The 17242-nt window shown below is 41.7% G+C and overlaps 2 protein-coding genes across 3 annotated transcripts; both read right to left on the bottom strand.

Moving 5' to 3' along the window:
- Positions 1–1019: 1019 nt before the first annotated feature.
- On the bottom strand, positions 1020–11322 carry gtf2h4 (general transcription factor IIH, polypeptide 4). Its single transcript, XM_026156483.2, has 14 exons — positions 11183–11322; positions 10798–10986; positions 10600–10704; positions 9600–9731; positions 8898–9080; positions 7134–7242; positions 5059–5127; positions 4828–4911; positions 4160–4316; positions 3791–3921; positions 2982–3029; positions 2805–2883; positions 2021–2082; positions 1020–1604 (listed from the first exon to the last, which is right to left on the bottom strand). The coding sequence occupies exons 2-14, from the start codon at positions 10911–10913 to the stop codon at positions 1494–1496; spliced, it is 1386 nt and encodes a 461-aa protein (XP_026012268.1). The 5' UTR covers positions 10914–10986; positions 11183–11322; the 3' UTR covers positions 1020–1493.
- Positions 11323–15275: 3953 nt separating this feature from the next.
- On the bottom strand, positions 15276–17228 carry polr1h (RNA polymerase I subunit H). Of its 2 annotated transcripts, XM_026156511.2 has the most exons (6): positions 17081–17225; positions 16905–17017; positions 16662–16784; positions 15765–15865; positions 15567–15676; positions 15276–15493 (listed from the first exon to the last, which is right to left on the bottom strand). In XM_026156511.2, exons 3-6 carry the CDS (start codon positions 16780–16782, stop codon positions 15469–15471), a joined length of 357 nt encoding a protein of 118 aa, XP_026012296.2. In that variant the 5' UTR covers positions 16783–16784; positions 16905–17017; positions 17081–17225; the 3' UTR covers positions 15276–15468. The 2 variants fall into 2 exon arrangements, with proteins under 2 accessions (XP_026012296.2, XP_026012295.2); XM_026156510.2 differs by having other exon boundaries at positions 16905–17228.
- Between the last annotated feature and the right edge of the window lie 14 nt (positions 17229–17242).

Here is a 17242-nt window from a genome sequence, read left to right as displayed (position 1 = left end):
CATGGAAATTTGCTTTTGATTTGAAATTTGCTGTACACAAGTACAGCTTATTCTGGTATGTCACCACTTTGCCAAAATCAGGAAGAAGACCTAAATTGTCATCTTCAGATGAGAAGAAAATAGTTTGGATGCTCAAGAGCAACTCAGGAACCACTAAGGCTCAATCCTGCCATGAACTGGAAACTGCTGGACACCAGCATCACTTTCTATAGTGAAGTCAGTTTTGCATCAACATGGACTGAGGCTACCAATCAAGAACAAAGCCTTCCCAAAACCCCAGACTTTGACCCCATAGAAAATTTGTGGGCTAAGTTTAAAAGCAGAGAGAAAACCAACTGATTTAAAGAACTCAACCAATTCTGCCAAGAAGGGTTGTCCAATATCCAGATGTGCCTGTGTGTATACTTTTGACTGTGTGGATGAGAGAAAATTCAAACTTGTGCACCTCATTCTTGTTTTTGAGTCACTGAAGATGTATGCTGTACAGTCATTCCCACACTGCAAAAGAAACTATTAAAAGACAAACGTTACCATGATATTCTTGCTCATGAGGAGTGCATTTTAACTTCTCATCAATTTCATTTACTCATACACACACATATCTACACAGTGTTTTTATCTATGCCTAGGCTCCTCTAACATTTTCATTCAATCACACTCACTAACTGGCACTATGGTGAACACACTGAAGGAAACTCAGGAGTTGCGATCCTCCTCAGGGAAGCAGGCTGGAGGGATCCATCAACCTTCCAACTGGTCCATGGCCTGGTCTAGCAAAATTCTAGTTAATCCTATCTGCTACTTCAAACTGGGAGCTACCACTAAGGTCATCTACTATATTTTACTGAATATGGATGAGTACTTCAAACAGCAATTACTTACAAGACACCATACTGTCCCAGTTAAACTTCCACAGCCACGAAAAAAAGCTGCTCTAGTGGCAATACCAACATAAAGATAAGTGTCTGTTGTTTCAAGCAGGTATTATGTGAAGTTAATTCAAAACATTATTGTGAAAATATAATTCAACAACTTTTATTCTGAACTCAAAAATATAAAAAGCCACAATCCTTATCCAGTGTGTACAGGGTGTCTTTGAGCCATGCACTTAGTTTTCAGGTCACAACACCAAACAGATCAATTAATAAAGTTGGCTTCTTACAAATTAATCTTCTGAGTTTGGTTCCATTATTGCTGTCAGCTTTTTCACTGTAACTCCACCAGTTATACGATTATTTACAGTGGCTGTTCCACAGTACTTTGTAGTACTTAGAGTCCAAAGGGTGTCTTCGAGAACTCAGTAATCAAAACCTGATTCTGAGTATAGGATGCACACAGCTACTCAAAAAGGAAAGCATGAGCAGAAACTGTTCAGTTTAATACTCAGATGCTAGCATGTTGTAAAAAAATACAAAGTCATCTTCACTTTCCTATCGTACTAACAACGGTGATGGTAGTGGAAAGCAAGAAAAGCCACATTTCTCCTCCTCCGTTTACGTGTGAGATCGCTGACGTTTCCAGAACCTCTTGACCTCGCTGTGTCCCTGTGGTGTCACCACCATCACTCTGTGGGCCACATCCTGCCACACCAGACAGCCCAGGCCCTGCACCAGAACACCTTTGTTAGACACCAGCAGGCTACAAAGACAGTCTTGGCATTTGATGAACAGAAAAGTCATTAAAAAGATGTCCATCTGCTGTAACTACAACGCGTCGATCGCATGGAATTATATGAATACATACAGTGAAAATATGGCACAACGTCACTGGCTCTTGTGCTGTAACACCAATACAGGAGTTATGTTTAATAAAATTTGTACTATTACAACTTGTTACGTTTTGTTGTACACCAGGACGTTCCATTATGAAGACATTATGAGCGTCTTGGAGCAGCAGGTACAAGCAATGCTGGAGACCTCAAAATCAAAGCAGCATATCCTAACTGACTAAGGATCCTTAAAAACATTACACAGTATATTAATCTGTTATGATTCTGGTATTAATATAAAAACAAACCAACCTGAGCTCTGTCTCGCAGAACCTCAAAGTCAGCCTGGGAGAGGAACTGGTTATAGAGCACACCTGAAGGAGACAGACAGACAGACAGACACAATCAGTTCTCTTCCTCTCTATCATAGTGTAGAGTTCATGCAATGATAGTTACAGCTCAGCTATTTTGAAAGGTCTCTGTCAGCAGTCAGTCCAGCGTCACCAGGAAGAATCAAATGATGGTTCACAGACATTACATAGAGCGCCAAGGAACCACTCACTGATAAAAGTACATGTACACAGTCTGCTGTTTATTGCCACTTCATTAGATACACCTGTTACTTGTTAAGGCATATGACTAATCACTGAATCACATGGCAGCGACACAATGCATTTAGGCAACTAGGCATCATCAAGATGACCTGCTGAAGTGTGAACTGGGCATCATCAGAAAGAAGAAGAAGAAAGAACAGTGGATTAAAATAGCCTGACTGTTGGGATTGTCCTACACAAGCAATCTCATTTACAAAGAGCAGTCCAAAAAGGAGGAAACATTGAGTGAGCGACAGTTTGCAGGGAGATGTTTCACATCTAACAGGGAGGGCGGGTATTTTTCACCTTTACCACAGGTTTTAATGTGAAACTGAAAACAATATGTGAGAGCAGCAGACTACTTGTTAGCATGACACGATTACTGATGCACGCCTGTAATTAGCACAGTGGATATGTACATTACAACAAATTTATGAAGACAAGAAATAAACAAGTAGTGTTAAGTGTTGTTTTGAACACACACACTTGATAAACATGCTCACCCTCTGTGAACTGCAGGCGATCTCTCTCCAGCTCCCACAGTCTGATCTGGTCTGTTATAGTTGGAGGCAGCACCGGGGTCTAAAAGCACAACAGAGGATGAGGATACTTTGCAGAGCGATTAACCTGTTCATTATTCATTTTACTAGACTGAACTGCAAAAAGAATCAATGCTGTACCCGAGTGAGCATGACAGGGTGAGCTCTGGTCCTCAGAAAATGGATAATCTGAACAGAAGAGAACACAAAATGTAAAAACTCAGCTCTGGAGCTCTGGAGCCAGTCGCCTTCAGAGGGACTAGACTCTGTCCCAGTCTGGACTTATCCACAGCGGGTGGGTATACTTGCACCGGCCCGGTTTGCTGTGGCATTTGGGATTTAAATAAATTGCCCGTGATTGTAAATGTAAGTTTTCTCTGTGGCCTGTCCGGGGTGTGCGCCGCTTCGTGCCCGACGCATCAATGTCAAAACAAGTGCACCCTCTTAAGGTTTTACACATCAGGACGTTCTAAAAATAAAATGTTCCTTAATAGGGCTTCAATTAGATGAATCACAAAACTATGTGCCATTACTCATTTAACAAAAATGAATATACTGTTCGACAATTCGCTGCTCTGGATTCAGGTGTGCGTTAACACAAAATCAAGTAGGGAAAACATTTGATCCTGAAGTTGTTGCTGAAAAGTATTCCTAAAAGTTTCCAAAGAGGAAATCAAAGGTTTATGTGAGCTAATTCTTTCATACATTTACTGAGTGTTCACTTTCTACTGTAACATCAGGCCATGTGACGAAGGTTACAGCTCTGTGGTGGCAATGCATACGGGAGTGCAAGTCTAATGTTCTATCATAATTACTTTCTGTGTTTGTTCCAATCTGTCTAATGTTCACAGTTTGTGTTTTTGCTGCGGCTCCATCAGTACAGGGGATTGGAGGATGGGAAAGATGAGAACTGAATTTTTAGTGTGTAAGTGAGCCCAGTGCAGCAGTACCTGCTGTGCAGTGATCCCGTTGGCGATAGCCTGTTGCACAGACTCCCTTGTCAGCTGAGCCACAACTACATTGGGGAAGCGGTAGAGCATTTCACTGAAGAGAGCCACCAGAGCAATCTGAAGTTCTGAATCTGTGAGAGTCACACAAACACAAGTCTGGACAGGTTCTGTATGATAGCTGTGCATCCTTTCAAATGAAACAAAGGGGAAAATTACACAAACAATTAGAGATGCTACTGTAAAACAGTTAAAGGAAGTCAGGGTCAAATTCTATGCGGTTTACAATGGAGCTTCAGCCATCCTGACACCCTCTTAATCAATGGTTACATAGTGACTAGATGTGAAAAGTCTTGAGGTGTTCACACATACTTGTGTAGGCATAGATACGATAATTGGTTTCCACCACAATGAAACCTGCATCTCCAGTACCAGGACTGGAAGCCAGGTTAGAGGAGGAGGAGCTGCTGGCGACTCCTGCAGCCAGAGTGATTGCCAGCCTGGTGGGATAATATCTCCTGGACTTCCTCTAAATAGCAGAAGATGGAAGCATTAAAAAACAACAACCAAAACCAGACTTCTAACTACTGATAGTGTTCTGGTAACTAACTCTATACAGATTTCAACCATTTTTAAGCATTTAGGTCATTTTGCCTTCCACAGCTCTTTGTGGCGACAGCGTAATCAAACCAGTCCAACCCTGCTACGTAACTGCACTAACTTGCACTGCAGTAGCAGCTAGCAAACCAGGTCTCACGTGCAATGGCTCTGTCAGTGTTGTACTCTAGTCCAGGACACACAGGTTTCAGTTTGAAGTGTTTATTGTAAGCTGTACTTAACCTTTTCCCTCTAACTGCCCAAATTTGTCAAACAGTAGGAATGATTCTACACTTTCTTATTTACACAAGAAAGAAAACCAATCCGAAGGAGAACAACAACTGGTTAAGTAAAATCAAGCCACAACCATTAAAGCTAGACCCATTCAAACAGCTAGTTGGGTTGTTTTTTTGCACACAAAGTAAGATTCTCAAGTAGCTCACCTTTCTTTGGAACACCAGTCCAAACTCTCGCAGGTGCTGCAGAAAAGTCAGTAATGACTCGCTCATACCCTCCACCGAGTAATCCTAGGGCACACAGGCAGCACGTTAAAGGAAGACCTGAGACCACCGTATTACAGCAAAGTTATATTGCTTTTTGCACACACCCCAGTAAAAATAATCAATTAAAAATGAATAAATAAGTCAAACAGATGCTAACTGCTGTGCACTCACTCTGCCCAGACTAGAGAAACTGAGCTGGAATAAGAATGACAAGATCTCCACCAGGTCCATCCCTCTGGACTACAAGACACAAAGTATGAGATATGAGTAGATCGGTTCAATTACACATTTAAGCATTTAATAACAAGCAAAGGAAAACAAATAAACTCCATCTTGGATCATTGCATGCACCACATGGCACTTTACACAGCAGGGCTGAGGTCTTACAACAGCAGTGAGATAAAGATTCGCTGATACGGAGTCATTTCTACAACCTCCTCGATCCTGAATGGACAGTTTCTTTTTGTGAGATCAACACTTTTGGTCCGTTTCAGGCTGGGGCTTCAGCTCTAACATTTTAATTCAACACAGAGGACACCGAGACACGTGTGATGCAGCACTGACAAAAAATGGAAAGCAGAAGATGTTTTCTTTGGGAGTAAGCAGGATGGACAGGATGAGAAATAAGGAACAGCTCATAGTAGGAGAGGATGGAGGGTGGATATGGTGGACAAAGGATGATGAAGATGGAGCTGCCAGGCAAGAAAAGGGGAAGCCTGAGAGGAGGTTCGTGCATGTAGGACATGCAGAGGGCTGGTGTGACAGACGAGGATGAACCACTGTGGAGAGCACTAAAGGGAGCAGCTGAAAGAAGAGGGGGATCTTGAACTATGGGCACAGATTTGATGTCCTCTTTTTAAATCGATATTAATGATGCATTCAACATTGATCCACAATTAAGAGGTGGCTCATAGCGTTTTTCTATAATTTACATAATTTGTATTTCTGTACGCCTGTCTGGTCCAGGTCACCCTTAAAAAAAGGTTTTTAATCTCAGTGGGATCTTCCTGTTTAAATAAAGGTTAAATAAAAAAAAAATTAATTAATGACAATTTGTAGTCATTAATATTAGTCTAATGTAACCATAAATTATTGTCTTTTATGGCAAACTTACCAGCAGAGTGGTGTTTCTTGTTGGACATAACAGGAAACAAGTACAGCTCTGCACACTCTGCAGCTCTCTGAGTGTTTGCTTAACTGTTCATCGACACGGGTCGAGTATGTCCTCAGGTCGAGCTTTAGTTGCTAGGCAACTGACAACTAAAATCATTGGTGAATAAACACCTCAAGGACAGTCTTTCAACAAGCTTTACAAATGTATTTCTATCCATAATTACACTTTTAATTATGTTACATCAGGATTCATCCATCCGCTTCCGCTTATCCTTTTCAGGGTCGCGGGGGGCGCTGGAGCCTATCCCAGCTGTCATAGGGCGAGAGGCGGGGTACACCCTGGACAGGTCGCCAGTCTGTCGCAGGGCCAACACACAGGGACAGACAACCATTCGCACTCACATTCACAGCTAGTGGCAATTTGGATTATCCAATTAACCTATCCCCACAAGCTGCATGTCTTTGGACGGTGGGAGGAAGCCGGAGTACCCGGAGGGAACCCACGCAAACACGGGGAGAACATGCAAACTCCACACAGAAAGACGCCGGCCTGATGGTGGAATTGAACTCAGGACCTTCTTGCTGTGCGGCAACAGTGCTAACCACCGTGCCACCGTGCTGCCATCAGGATTCATTATTCACTTTAATCAACGTGGAGTGCGACAGGATGATTAATGATTAATTATGATTAAATGGGTCTGGTGACACGAAGAGCCTGATTGGTTCAGCTAAAGATGTTTTTCTTACTTCACAGGGAAATGATGGCTGATTGAGAGTGGGAACAAAATGAATTTACACGCTGATGTAAAGATGCTGCCCAGTTTTCATTGTTATTCACAACTGCCAAGTTTCACTTTGTCTCACAAATAGATTTCCATTCCCACACAGAGCTCAGCCCTTCAGGCCAGTATGTGCACTATATAGAGCAGATATCCTTAGAAAAGATTTCTGTGACCCAAAGTAGGGTTTTCAGTCCAGCCAGCGTCTGCAGCAGCTCGCATCGAGGACTAGAGCCCCGTCTGCCTGAACACGTGCTAGTCAGAGTAATGACAGGCTACAGACTCTAGAGGCTCAACGACCTGCTCGTCAAATCAGTTTAAACCTGATCAGGTTGAAGTAGTAGAGAGGCATACCTGAGCAGTTTTGAGGTACTGCAAGGTGAAGTACCATAGCTGAGAGGCTGTGTCCAGAAGGAGGAACTGGAAGCCAGCTGAGGTGATGTAGGGCGCCTCTCCTGCTTCACTGACAGTCGGAGAATAAATCAGGACAACATGAGATACAGCGCCGACATTACTCGCCAACAAACCCTCCCCCATGGCGAGTTTCTGTTAACGCCATGGAGATGAAAGAAAATTTATTTTAGCATAGTCTACTCTTTACTGTTACTTCTTTCATACAATGTTACAGCTGTCCACTTTGGATTTCCTCTTACTCAGGCGCACCCAACACGTTATTTACATTTGACCTGAGCTCACACAGGCTGCACACATCATCCCCCCCCAGCCTGAAGCCTTTCTTTGATGTTTTCTGGAAAAGTCTGACCTGGGCTTCCTTGTCTTGTACGGTTACAGTAACAATCTACAGCGTCAGTGGTTACTAATCGTAGAATCCATCAGGCTCGGCAGCTGGAAAACTCATACGTCATGTACAGGCAAAGTCACTGAATACAGACTAATTGAATTTACACTGCATGGGTGTGTCTAGCTTTAGGTGCCGCCTGACTCTACCCAGCAATTGAGCTAGAGTACTTGAGGCCAGAGAAAGGAGAGCTGCCAGAGAGCCTTTCTGGTTTTCAGCTAGTGAGCTGTGTGTGGTGACTGCTTACGACTGGTCTGTGAAGACGAGTGTGTGACTGGCCTTCTGTTTAGTGACCAACTTTGAGTGTTTCCTTTCTTTTGAAGGTGACAGTGGCTTGTTGTCTCTTTCAGTTTAATTAGTATGAAACAAAAATTAATAAAAACCTAATTTATCAATTTTGCCTTCATGTCTCTTTTTTATTACGTTCCCCCATCCCTTGGAGTTTCTAAAGCATAGGTGTCAAACTCTGGCCCGCAGCCTAATTACATTTGGCCCGCAAAGCCACACCAAATGACTATCAGAGCTGGCCTACTGGTATTATACAGTTAATATATATATTGTTTAGTATAAAGCTTTGCTTGTTCCATATTCAGTTTTTCAGCAAAACGTGTTTGAGTCCATAAGAAAAGATTCATTCTTATATCTGGAGGAAGACTTTTTTTTTCAATAAATATTAGCGTTAGCCCGCGACTTTGTTCCAGTTTTGAATTTTGGCCCACTGTGTATTTGAGTTTGACACCCCTGTTCTAAAGGATATGAGTACCAATTCTTTTCCCCGCATTAAATAGTCCAATCACCATCAGACAACAGCCAGAGGATTCAAGCCACGTTTCATTCGTTTTTCAACACTGACTGTTTCATTGACTGCAGCCAAAGCAAACGCCCCAGGGCTACAAATAAAAACATGAGCACTTCTTTATAGAGAAAACCAACAACATCTCACAGTAACAACCATCACTGGCAAGAATGCAGATGTTTTTGACTGGAGCACATTATAATGCTGAATTTCATTTATATCACGAGCTGTAAATGCAGATTTAAAAGTGTTTTAGAGTTTTTACTGTTACATTACTCTGGCCACTCTGCTTGCATTGCTCCGCAGTGCTCATATGGCACAAAGTACATTTGCAGATTTTTCATTAAAAAGTTCCTGATTTTTAATTTAAATGTACTTATTGTTTATAATGTTTGCACAGTCACATTTCACTGTGTTTTGTACTTGTACGACTATGCATGTGGCAAATAAACAATCTTGAATCTTCTTACTTTCATATACATTACATGTAAAATGTGAATGTGACATAAAGACTACTGCATACCTTTTCATGAGGCCTGCTTGAACCAAAAGCTGTGCCAGGTCCTGGCTGACAGCGCTGGGAGAACCCACCATAAACTGCAGGATGATCTCCCAGCGCTCCATAGCATAGCGGTCAAGACTCTCAATGTCTCGTGCATGGCGGTCAGGGCCCAGCGTGCTGCCCTCATCAGCCCAAGCTCGCCCCCTGTGTGTTGAAACAACAATGATTTGGCTCTCTTGGTTAATACTGGTCCTGCAGGAATGAAAGAAAGTGAAACCGAGCAGGTAACAGGTGACTTCACTGACTTAGTTTTGGGCCCAGTAACTGTTGTGGATAGGCGTAGCTTTGGGTCACGTGGTGTCGGTAACAGTAATAGTGATTGCTATATCATCTGTTCACGTCCCGAGGGAATTTTTGTGAATGAGTGGGCGATGGGGGAAGTCGACTTTTGCTGACCGCTCAAGCTTAGAATGTTTTTGATCAGTGTTTTTCTGGATTTTAAGGATTTGATAACAACTAAAGAAGTTTTTAATCTGGAACTTTGACTTACGTTTTGAACAACGGGCGCGTCAACATTATTCCCCTATTCAGCTGCTCGGCGACTCAAAGGCTTGACAGTCGCCAATAGTAACCATGTTTTCACTTTTCAAAGAACAGTTCCTAAAAGAGAGAGAGATGCTGCAGCCCCATGACTAATCGGTATTTTCACAGTGGCAGACGTACCCCCCGAGCAAAGCTGTCCTCAGGTTGTCTTTAAACACCGGATTTAAAATGTATCCCTGCAGACCACCCTGCAGCTGCTGACTGTGCCAGAGGCGGAGACCAGCCAACACTGAGACACATTCATCGTGGTCCCTGCAGGAGGACAAAAAACAATGAACAGAACTGGTTATCACGTTGAAATGTGCAGTCCCCTGAAGATGTCAAAGACAAACTGCAAACACTGAAGAAAACTTATTTCCTGTTTCAGAGACACAGGGATGCTCCGCCATCCAAGGACAGAGCACACCTGACAGTTATCAATCACTTCATGAGGCAGACACAGGGTTGAACAGCGAGTCATGCAGTTAAATGATCTGCACCATGTGTTATGCTGGTCACCTGCCGCTCCAGAACCAAACATACAAAGGGGACAAAGAGCACAATGAAGAGAATAAATTTAAATCTACATTCAACCATTTAGGAAACACCTCTAAGCCACACACGAGGAACATAAAAGTGTAACAAACTTCTAATAAATTCATGGCAGTTACCATTATCTTGTTTTTAATATCTTCTGCTAAGCTGTTAATTGCTTCACAAACCAAACAGGCTGCTGACTCTTTGGCAACAATTCCTGCTCTCATTTTAGTCTCTGACAAATGTTTCAAATGAGTTTTAAACAATGAGGAAAAAAGTTTAAAAGCAGAAAACAGGGGCACTGACACAAGGCTGATATTTGAGGCATAAAAACAGGGGCTCTCCTGCTCAGACCTACCAGGCTGGGGTCATCAGCTGACAGGACCAGTGTGTCACAGAGCTATTTAGAAATTTACTGTGATTTTAATGAAAAAAACAAAACTTTGGAGTTTGTCGTGCATCAGCCACCAGTGATGTGCACCAAAGTTTAGCAGGTTGTTATTTTGCCCATGCTCTAACTCTTCTATTTTCATGAGAATCAGCAGAGTAGTTTTGTACTTGACTGACAACACAGCGGACAAACAGAACAACAGAGGCAACTTACTTCTGACTGTCTTTCTTTACCCACAATGCCACAGCTGCCTGGGGGAGAGGCTGATCCAGGAACAGCATGCGCATCACATAATTCTTTGCTAGAGAGGGGAGTTCCCTGTAAAATATCAAAACACATAAAAAAAAACAGGGAAGAAGATTCACTCAACACTTTCTATATAACAAAAAAGAACCAGTCACAGGCACGCACCTGTACACAGCCAGGCATGTCGCTGGGTGGTTGTAGAGTCTGTCCAAAATCTCCGGACTCAGCTCCTTCAGGTATTCATGCAGGTTCTTGCATTGCAGCTGGACACGCAGCTTCATGGTCTCCAGCAGCAAAGAGGAACTTCAGCAAACGCGGTAAAGCTACTTCATACCCACGAGGCTCCCAGATTTCCTTTAGAAACACAAAAATGTAAAATTGCTTCAGCCGTTTTGTCAGACACTGACAGTATCTGACGGAAGACTCCGTATTCTGTGGATCCAGCTTTATTTCTGCACATGTGTATTCTGCGTGTATAACTGGACTATAACCAGGACAGCTGAGCCACACAAAGCTACCACGTGAATACAAATATAAAAAGCTATTTTACCGTAAAGTAAACCGCCGTCTTCCTATAGATAAGTACTTGTGCTGTTCAAAGTAATTGTTATTGCTCGATAGCTTTCTCAGCTTTCTGAAGCGGCCATGTTTCCAGGTCATGTGACCTGAACAGGAAAATTCTCATTGGTCGTTTTCTTCTTCTGTTGCTTTTAATTGAGATCGTACTATTAGAAGGGTGCTGTGTCGCCGCCTGCTGCATTTAGTTTGGAAACGCTGACATCCGGGGAAATTTTTTAAAAAGATGCTGTAAAATTACAAAGTGGATTTGTATTGTGGTAAAACCTGTATTTTACGGAAGACTCGAGTCAAAATGTTGGACATTTTACAGTTTGCTGTTCTGTTCAACAGTGTTGTGTTATGCTGGGTTTTTTCTTCTTCTTCTTTTTCACAACCCAGTTATACAAATGAAGGCAGGCTGTATAATAAAACCACTCTCTGTATATTAAAGTACAGTTAGACAAGGATCTGGAATATGAACTGTTAATTACGCCCATCCTTGTGGACTAGTTTGTTTGTGGACTTAGTTTGTCTGTTTGTTATTTTATCTTGTGCTTTTGTTTTTATTGTTCTTTATTTTGTCTTTGTTCTATTACGTGTTTTATTCTATTGTTAAGTATCTTGAAAGACATTTTATAAATAAAATGTATTATTAGTAGTAGTAGTAGTAGTAGTAACTTTTTTTTATATAAGTTACTAGTGAGTAACTTATACCAAAGTGTTCAAATATCCAGTAAGTGAGTGCACTAGCGTATGCTAGTACTCTAGCATGAGAGAATAGGTTGTCTAATACTCAGGGTAGGGTAAAGGTAATATCTCTCCATACTGTCTCCGTTTTGGAACAAGCGCTTGCATACCCTGATAAACCCCCAGGAAACTGAGGCTTAACTGTGGCTGTAAAGCAGCTGATACAGATCTTACAAAGGTATAATCCACAGATAATCCAATCTGCACTTATACCTTTCAAAGCTGCTCTGTCTTCCAACCTGAGCTTGGCCAGAATCAAAGCAAATATTACTGTCTGATGCCCAACACAAGTCATTTTTGTAATAAAGAGCTAGCTCATTTAAAGTCTTCAATGTCAACACAAGTGAAGATGGCCAACAAAATAAAGCTATCAGAGAGCTTGTACATTCTTACAAAGAAGAAATGTCCTGCTGAGCAAAACAAACTGCAGAAGATACGCACCAGTGTCTCAAGGCAAAGAAACGCTCTTCAGTTGTCCTCTGAATACCTTCACAGAGTGACAACTGTAAACAAAGGTTTCAAGAACAAAATGTTATTGCAAATAAAAGATATTGTGACCCTATTTTCCTTTCATTTGACACCTTTTAGTTTATGTGGGGGTAGTTTGTCCTACATTTCTGTTAATCACCTGCACACAATCCTGATTTGTGATCAGCAGATGGCGAAAAATCATTAATTATAGAAGAAAATTAGAAGGGGCGGTTATATACTTGATTAACAATGTGACAAACTTTCATATTTGAATCCAGGTGAAAAGACTCCTTGTATTCAATCGCACATTATCTGGTCATGTTATGTTTATTAATTCCTTCCAAGGGCATAGACGGAAGGAACATGTCCCCACCAATATCCAGCAATTATTGAATTGTCCCCACCAATAATTTAAACTCTTCGAGTAAAAAAAACAAACGCGATAGAATGGGGGGGAAAACTGTCAGCGTCTCATTCAACCAGCGGTGCAGAAAGAGTTAAATTACTTCTACTGGAGTCCTACCTAATGTAACAAATATGGCCAATGTGATTGGCTGTGCCATTCAGGGAGCTCTGTTTAGTTTTAGCAGCTGCAAGCCTGCGCTGCCAGGAGGAGAGGAGGACGGCAGCAAAAAGGAAGAACCTGGATATAAGAAAGTGTTTTTCAAAGAAACCTGTGAGTCGCTTAAAGTCAAGCTCACTCATAAAATGTGTCCATCATAATAACGTTACAGGCTATGCCAGGCTTTGGCCCACATCAGTCTAAAACTGTATGTAACCATGAATAACATGTTTGGGAAACTAACTGCACAACATCCAGCACTGTTAGTTCTCTCAGTCTCAGAGCAGCATTTCTAATTTTAATTGAAACTGTCAGAGGAAATGGCAGCCTCGGGCAAGCCAGGATATTAGTTCACAGAGGCTGTTAAAGTTATACATCTAATGTTAAAATTTCATCCTAATGGTACTGACATATTCATAGGGTTAATTTTTGAGACAAAATATCATGAGGTAGTCATGATTTTGCAAATATTCCACCTTGTAGTGCAGTTTGCACAAATTGTTTTAAAAATGCACTCACACTACAAACATCACTGATGAGTCAAGATCTGCACAAATCGACAGAAACACTGAAGCAGCTGCACATTTTATTCTTATTGTCATGTTTGTCCTGTTTGTCAGGTGACAGAAGAAGCAACACAAAGCTCAGAGAGCAATGGTGACACAAGATCACAGGTGAAATGATGACTTGTTGGTTCATGACTGTATTTGAAGCACATGTGTGACTGCATGTATGTGGAGTGTCTCACTGTTATTGATCAGGTGACAGAGGCAGCTCTGCCATGTTGTAGCTCAGACAGAGGTGAAGAGGCGAGCTCACAGGTGGCTGATGATTTGGTGCTATAGATTAACTAGTATTTATTATCATGACAGTTGTTAGGCTGCTGATGTAAATTGATTCATTAGTGTATGTTTGACAAAGAATCTGAATTGACACGTCTCACTTTTTATATGGCACGAATCATGTGTTATTTTATCAGGTGGCAATATGTCCTAGTGCAGTCAGAGGGGAGGAGCCAGGGCCAAAGGTGAGGCCCATCAAGCACAGAATAATAATTGTAATCTGAGGATAAAACGCAGGTACTGAGGCTGAAAGAAGCCTCAGTGCTCTCAAAAGACTAAAAACATGGCTAAGGTCAACAATGACTCAAATGAGATTAAACAATGCTGCTGTGTGTCCACCAGGACAGACTGGACAGTATAGATGTAAAACAAACATGTCAGCAGTTTATCTCAGTTAGTGAGAGGAGCAGGCCTGTGTTTGGCTGCTTCACATAGTGGACATTGAGTTGTTGTGTGGGACACCAGTAGCTGTAACAGTAGTTCATGTTGAGAATAAAAAGTCCCAGCTCACCGAGTTAATCGGGGCAACAGTGCCTAAAATGTTGCATAATTTTGCTGAGAGATCTTTTACTCTGTGGTCATCTTAGATGAGTAGTTTTATGGACAGAAACCAGCAGGTCATTCAGTGTTCCCTTAGTGCTGATGTATCAGAGATGTTGGTGTAACTGAAGTAATGCTGTTAAGTCTTAAAGTCATATTCTTTTATTGTCATGACTGTATTTGAAGCTATTTTTATTTTTGTATGATACCTGATTTATATGGAATATGACTGAAGTAAACTAAAGTCTAAAATACTTAGTCATTTTTTTAAATAGTAATTTAACATTATATCATTCACATGTAAAACTATGAATTGTGATTTTAAATGGTTTAAAAGCATGTAGAATAGCATGTGTAGGCAAGTATATTTCTCCTTTTTTATCAAGAAGCAAAGACAAAAAGGAAAAAAAGGAAACAGGGCAGGGTTCGGTGGCTGAATCATCCGTCCCCACCAACGCCAAAACCAAATCTACGCCCTTGATTCCTTCAATCAGTGCCCTAAGTGGTCTCAGTCAGAGTTGTTACTGATGTCTTTGGTTATGGACATTATTCCTGTATCTGCTGCAACCTTCAGCCAAACAGGCCAGGTTAGCTGTGTCAGCTCATAGACAGACGTTAAATACTAGAAACCTAAAAGGCATTAAATATGGATACATTTAGCTGTAAGCACACATTTGTTTGTTTTGATCACCTAAACAATATACAAAGTTTATTTAGTGCAGAAAAAAAAACCTGTACAAAATAAAGCTGATACATTTCAATATTGCTTCACCTGTTCTGATTCAGTTACATGAATTAGTGGGGGCTCCATCAGGACAAGAATATGGTGTTGCTGAAATCCTGCTTGAGTTTATTCACACACAACTTTCTGCCGACTATATATCAGCGCTGTGCATCCAAGCAGCCAAAGAGAAAAACAGGAATGCTGCTTTAATAAGTTTTTATTGACGTGGTCAGCTGTACAACAGTCACATAAACTTAAATGTTGTTCAATCCTAACTGTACAAACTCAAGTTTAAAATAAAGGTTACTGTAAGCTCTGTTTAAACTGGTTTTTGTGCAGTCTTCAACAATAGCTGAGTAAGCAGGAGGGGGGAGATGCAAAGGACCCTCTTCTTAGGAGTCCTCCTTCTCTTGATACCTACAATGACAAAATGAAACGATGAGCAAACAATCACAACAGCAGCAACATATGGTGACCTCATGATGATTACCTGCAGTGTGTGCAGGTGAAAAAGACTGTCTGTCCTTCATCTGCAGACCTCATCTGCCTGGTATGGTAAATCATACCCTCTTTGTTGCAACGAGAGCAGCGCCTGTCAATCTACAGGAAGCAGAGAGCTTATTAGTAGCACACAGAGCTGTTGGCATCATGCAGTACACTCAGCAGGCAGCAAACAGGCAGCACTTACCACAGCACCCTTCATTTCAGAGTCCTCCTCATCCTGAGACACAGCCGTCTGCTCCACAGGGTTAAACACCACGGCAGAATAGATCTCCTGACCTGAGAACTCTGAATAAGCAGAGAAGAAATCATCTGTGCACTTATCACTCACTAATGTGTTATCAGTGCAGTATCCTTAAAAACAACCCCACACCATAAACCCCCCCTCCACCAAACTTTAGACTTGGCTCAATGCATTCAGATAAGAACCGCTCTCCTGGCTACCACCAAACCCAGACTCATCTATCGGATAGCCAGAAATAGAGGCGTGATTCATCAATCCAGAGAACAGGTCTCCACTGGTCTAGAGTCCACGTGCTTTACACCACTGCATCCAGCACTTTGCATTGCATTTGGTGATGTAAGGCTTGGATGCAGCTGGTGGTCACGGAAACCCATCCCATGAAGCTCTTTGCACACTGTTCTGATTTAATCTGAAGGCCACATGTAGTGGCATCCTATCACGTTACCATGCTGGAACTCACTGAGCTCCTGAGAGCGACCCATACTTTCACAAATGTTTGTAGAGGCGGGCTGCATGCCTGGATGCTTGATTTTATTCACCTGTGACCATGGAAGTGACTGAAACACCAAATTCAGTGATTTGGATGAGTGAGTGAATCCGTTTGCCACAATACTGTATATTGAGCTTATAAAAATACAATCACTTGCTGCAAGAAACTAAAATGATCCAAAGATGGACAGCAGATAGCTCTCAGATAGCTGCTCTGCCACTTCATTTGTACAGGCTGTATAAATATCACAGGAATATCAAGATGGAAGCGAAATGAGAAAAACAAAAAGTGAGATAGCAGCAAAATCTCTGCTGCTCATGCTCACACATAAACTCTGATATGGAATTTACCTGATACAGGGATCCTAAAGGAGCAGCCGGGACAGCACACTACGTCCGGTATTCCTGGGAGAGGAAGAACATTCCCACACTCTGGGCAGAAGTTCGGACCACCACCACCAAAACACGACATCTCTGTTTCATGCGAAGTATTATTGTTATACATTTTGATACCATTAATAACTGTAAAATGGAATCGAATAAAAAATTTATACTGACTTATTTTGCTTTGTCGATTCATATTTTAGAGCTTACCTTCCAAAATAAGTTAAAGCGGTAATGTTGTTTTGTTGTCTAACACTCGCTGGAGCAAAACACCGCGCGTGGCACTTGAACACGTGAAGATCGATCAAATCCGCAACTGTCAACTAACCATGTGTTCAGCTTTCGTCGTCAGCCTTCAGCTTTAACAAAACACTTTGATGACTTACCGTTCAATGTCTTTACAGGGTTGGCAATCTAAACAAGACGCGGTTTATAGCAAAGACTCCCTGTTGTTACTTTCAGCCTGGCATCTGCATGGTTACACACCGTGGGGTCCTACAGCGGTTGGTTGTCCGTCGCATTCTACACGTCATTGTGACGCGCTAACA

The sequence above is a fragment of the Astatotilapia calliptera genome, chromosome 22 (assembly GCF_964374335.1).
Source record: "Astatotilapia calliptera chromosome 22, fAstCal68.1, whole genome shotgun sequence".
Classification (NCBI taxonomy): domain Eukaryota; kingdom Metazoa; phylum Chordata; class Actinopteri; order Cichliformes; family Cichlidae; genus Astatotilapia; species Astatotilapia calliptera.
The sequence above is the reverse complement of the archived record's forward strand: the minus strand, read 5'-3'. Positions and strand labels throughout refer to the sequence as shown.

Excerpts from the sequence above, each read along its gene's own strand:
- gtf2h4 (XM_026156483.2), bottom strand. The coding sequence starts at position 10,913 with ATGAAGCTGCGTGTCCAGCTGCAATGCAAGAACCTGCATGAATACCTG. Across the intron at positions 9,081-9,599 it reads AGGACAGCTTTGCTCGGGGG|GGGGCGAGCTTGGGCTGATG; the intron begins GTACGTCTGCCA and ends TTCAACACACAG. Across the intron at positions 2,884-2,981 it reads ACCCTGTCATGCTCACTCGG|ACCCCGGTGCTGCCTCCAAC; the intron begins GTACAGCATTGA and ends TTGTGCTTTTAG.
- polr1h (XM_026156510.2), bottom strand. The coding sequence starts at position 16,782 with ATGTCGTGTTTTGGTGGTGGTGGTCCGAACTTCTGCCCAGAGTGTGGG. Across the intron at positions 15,866-16,661 it reads CTTTAGGATCCCTGTATCAG|AGTTCTCAGGTCAGGAGATC; the intron begins GTAAATTCCATA and ends CTGCTTATTCAG. Across the intron at positions 15,494-15,566 it reads TTCACCTGCACACACTGCAG|GTATCAAGAGAAGGAGGACT; the intron begins GTAATCATCATG and ends TTGTCATTGTAG.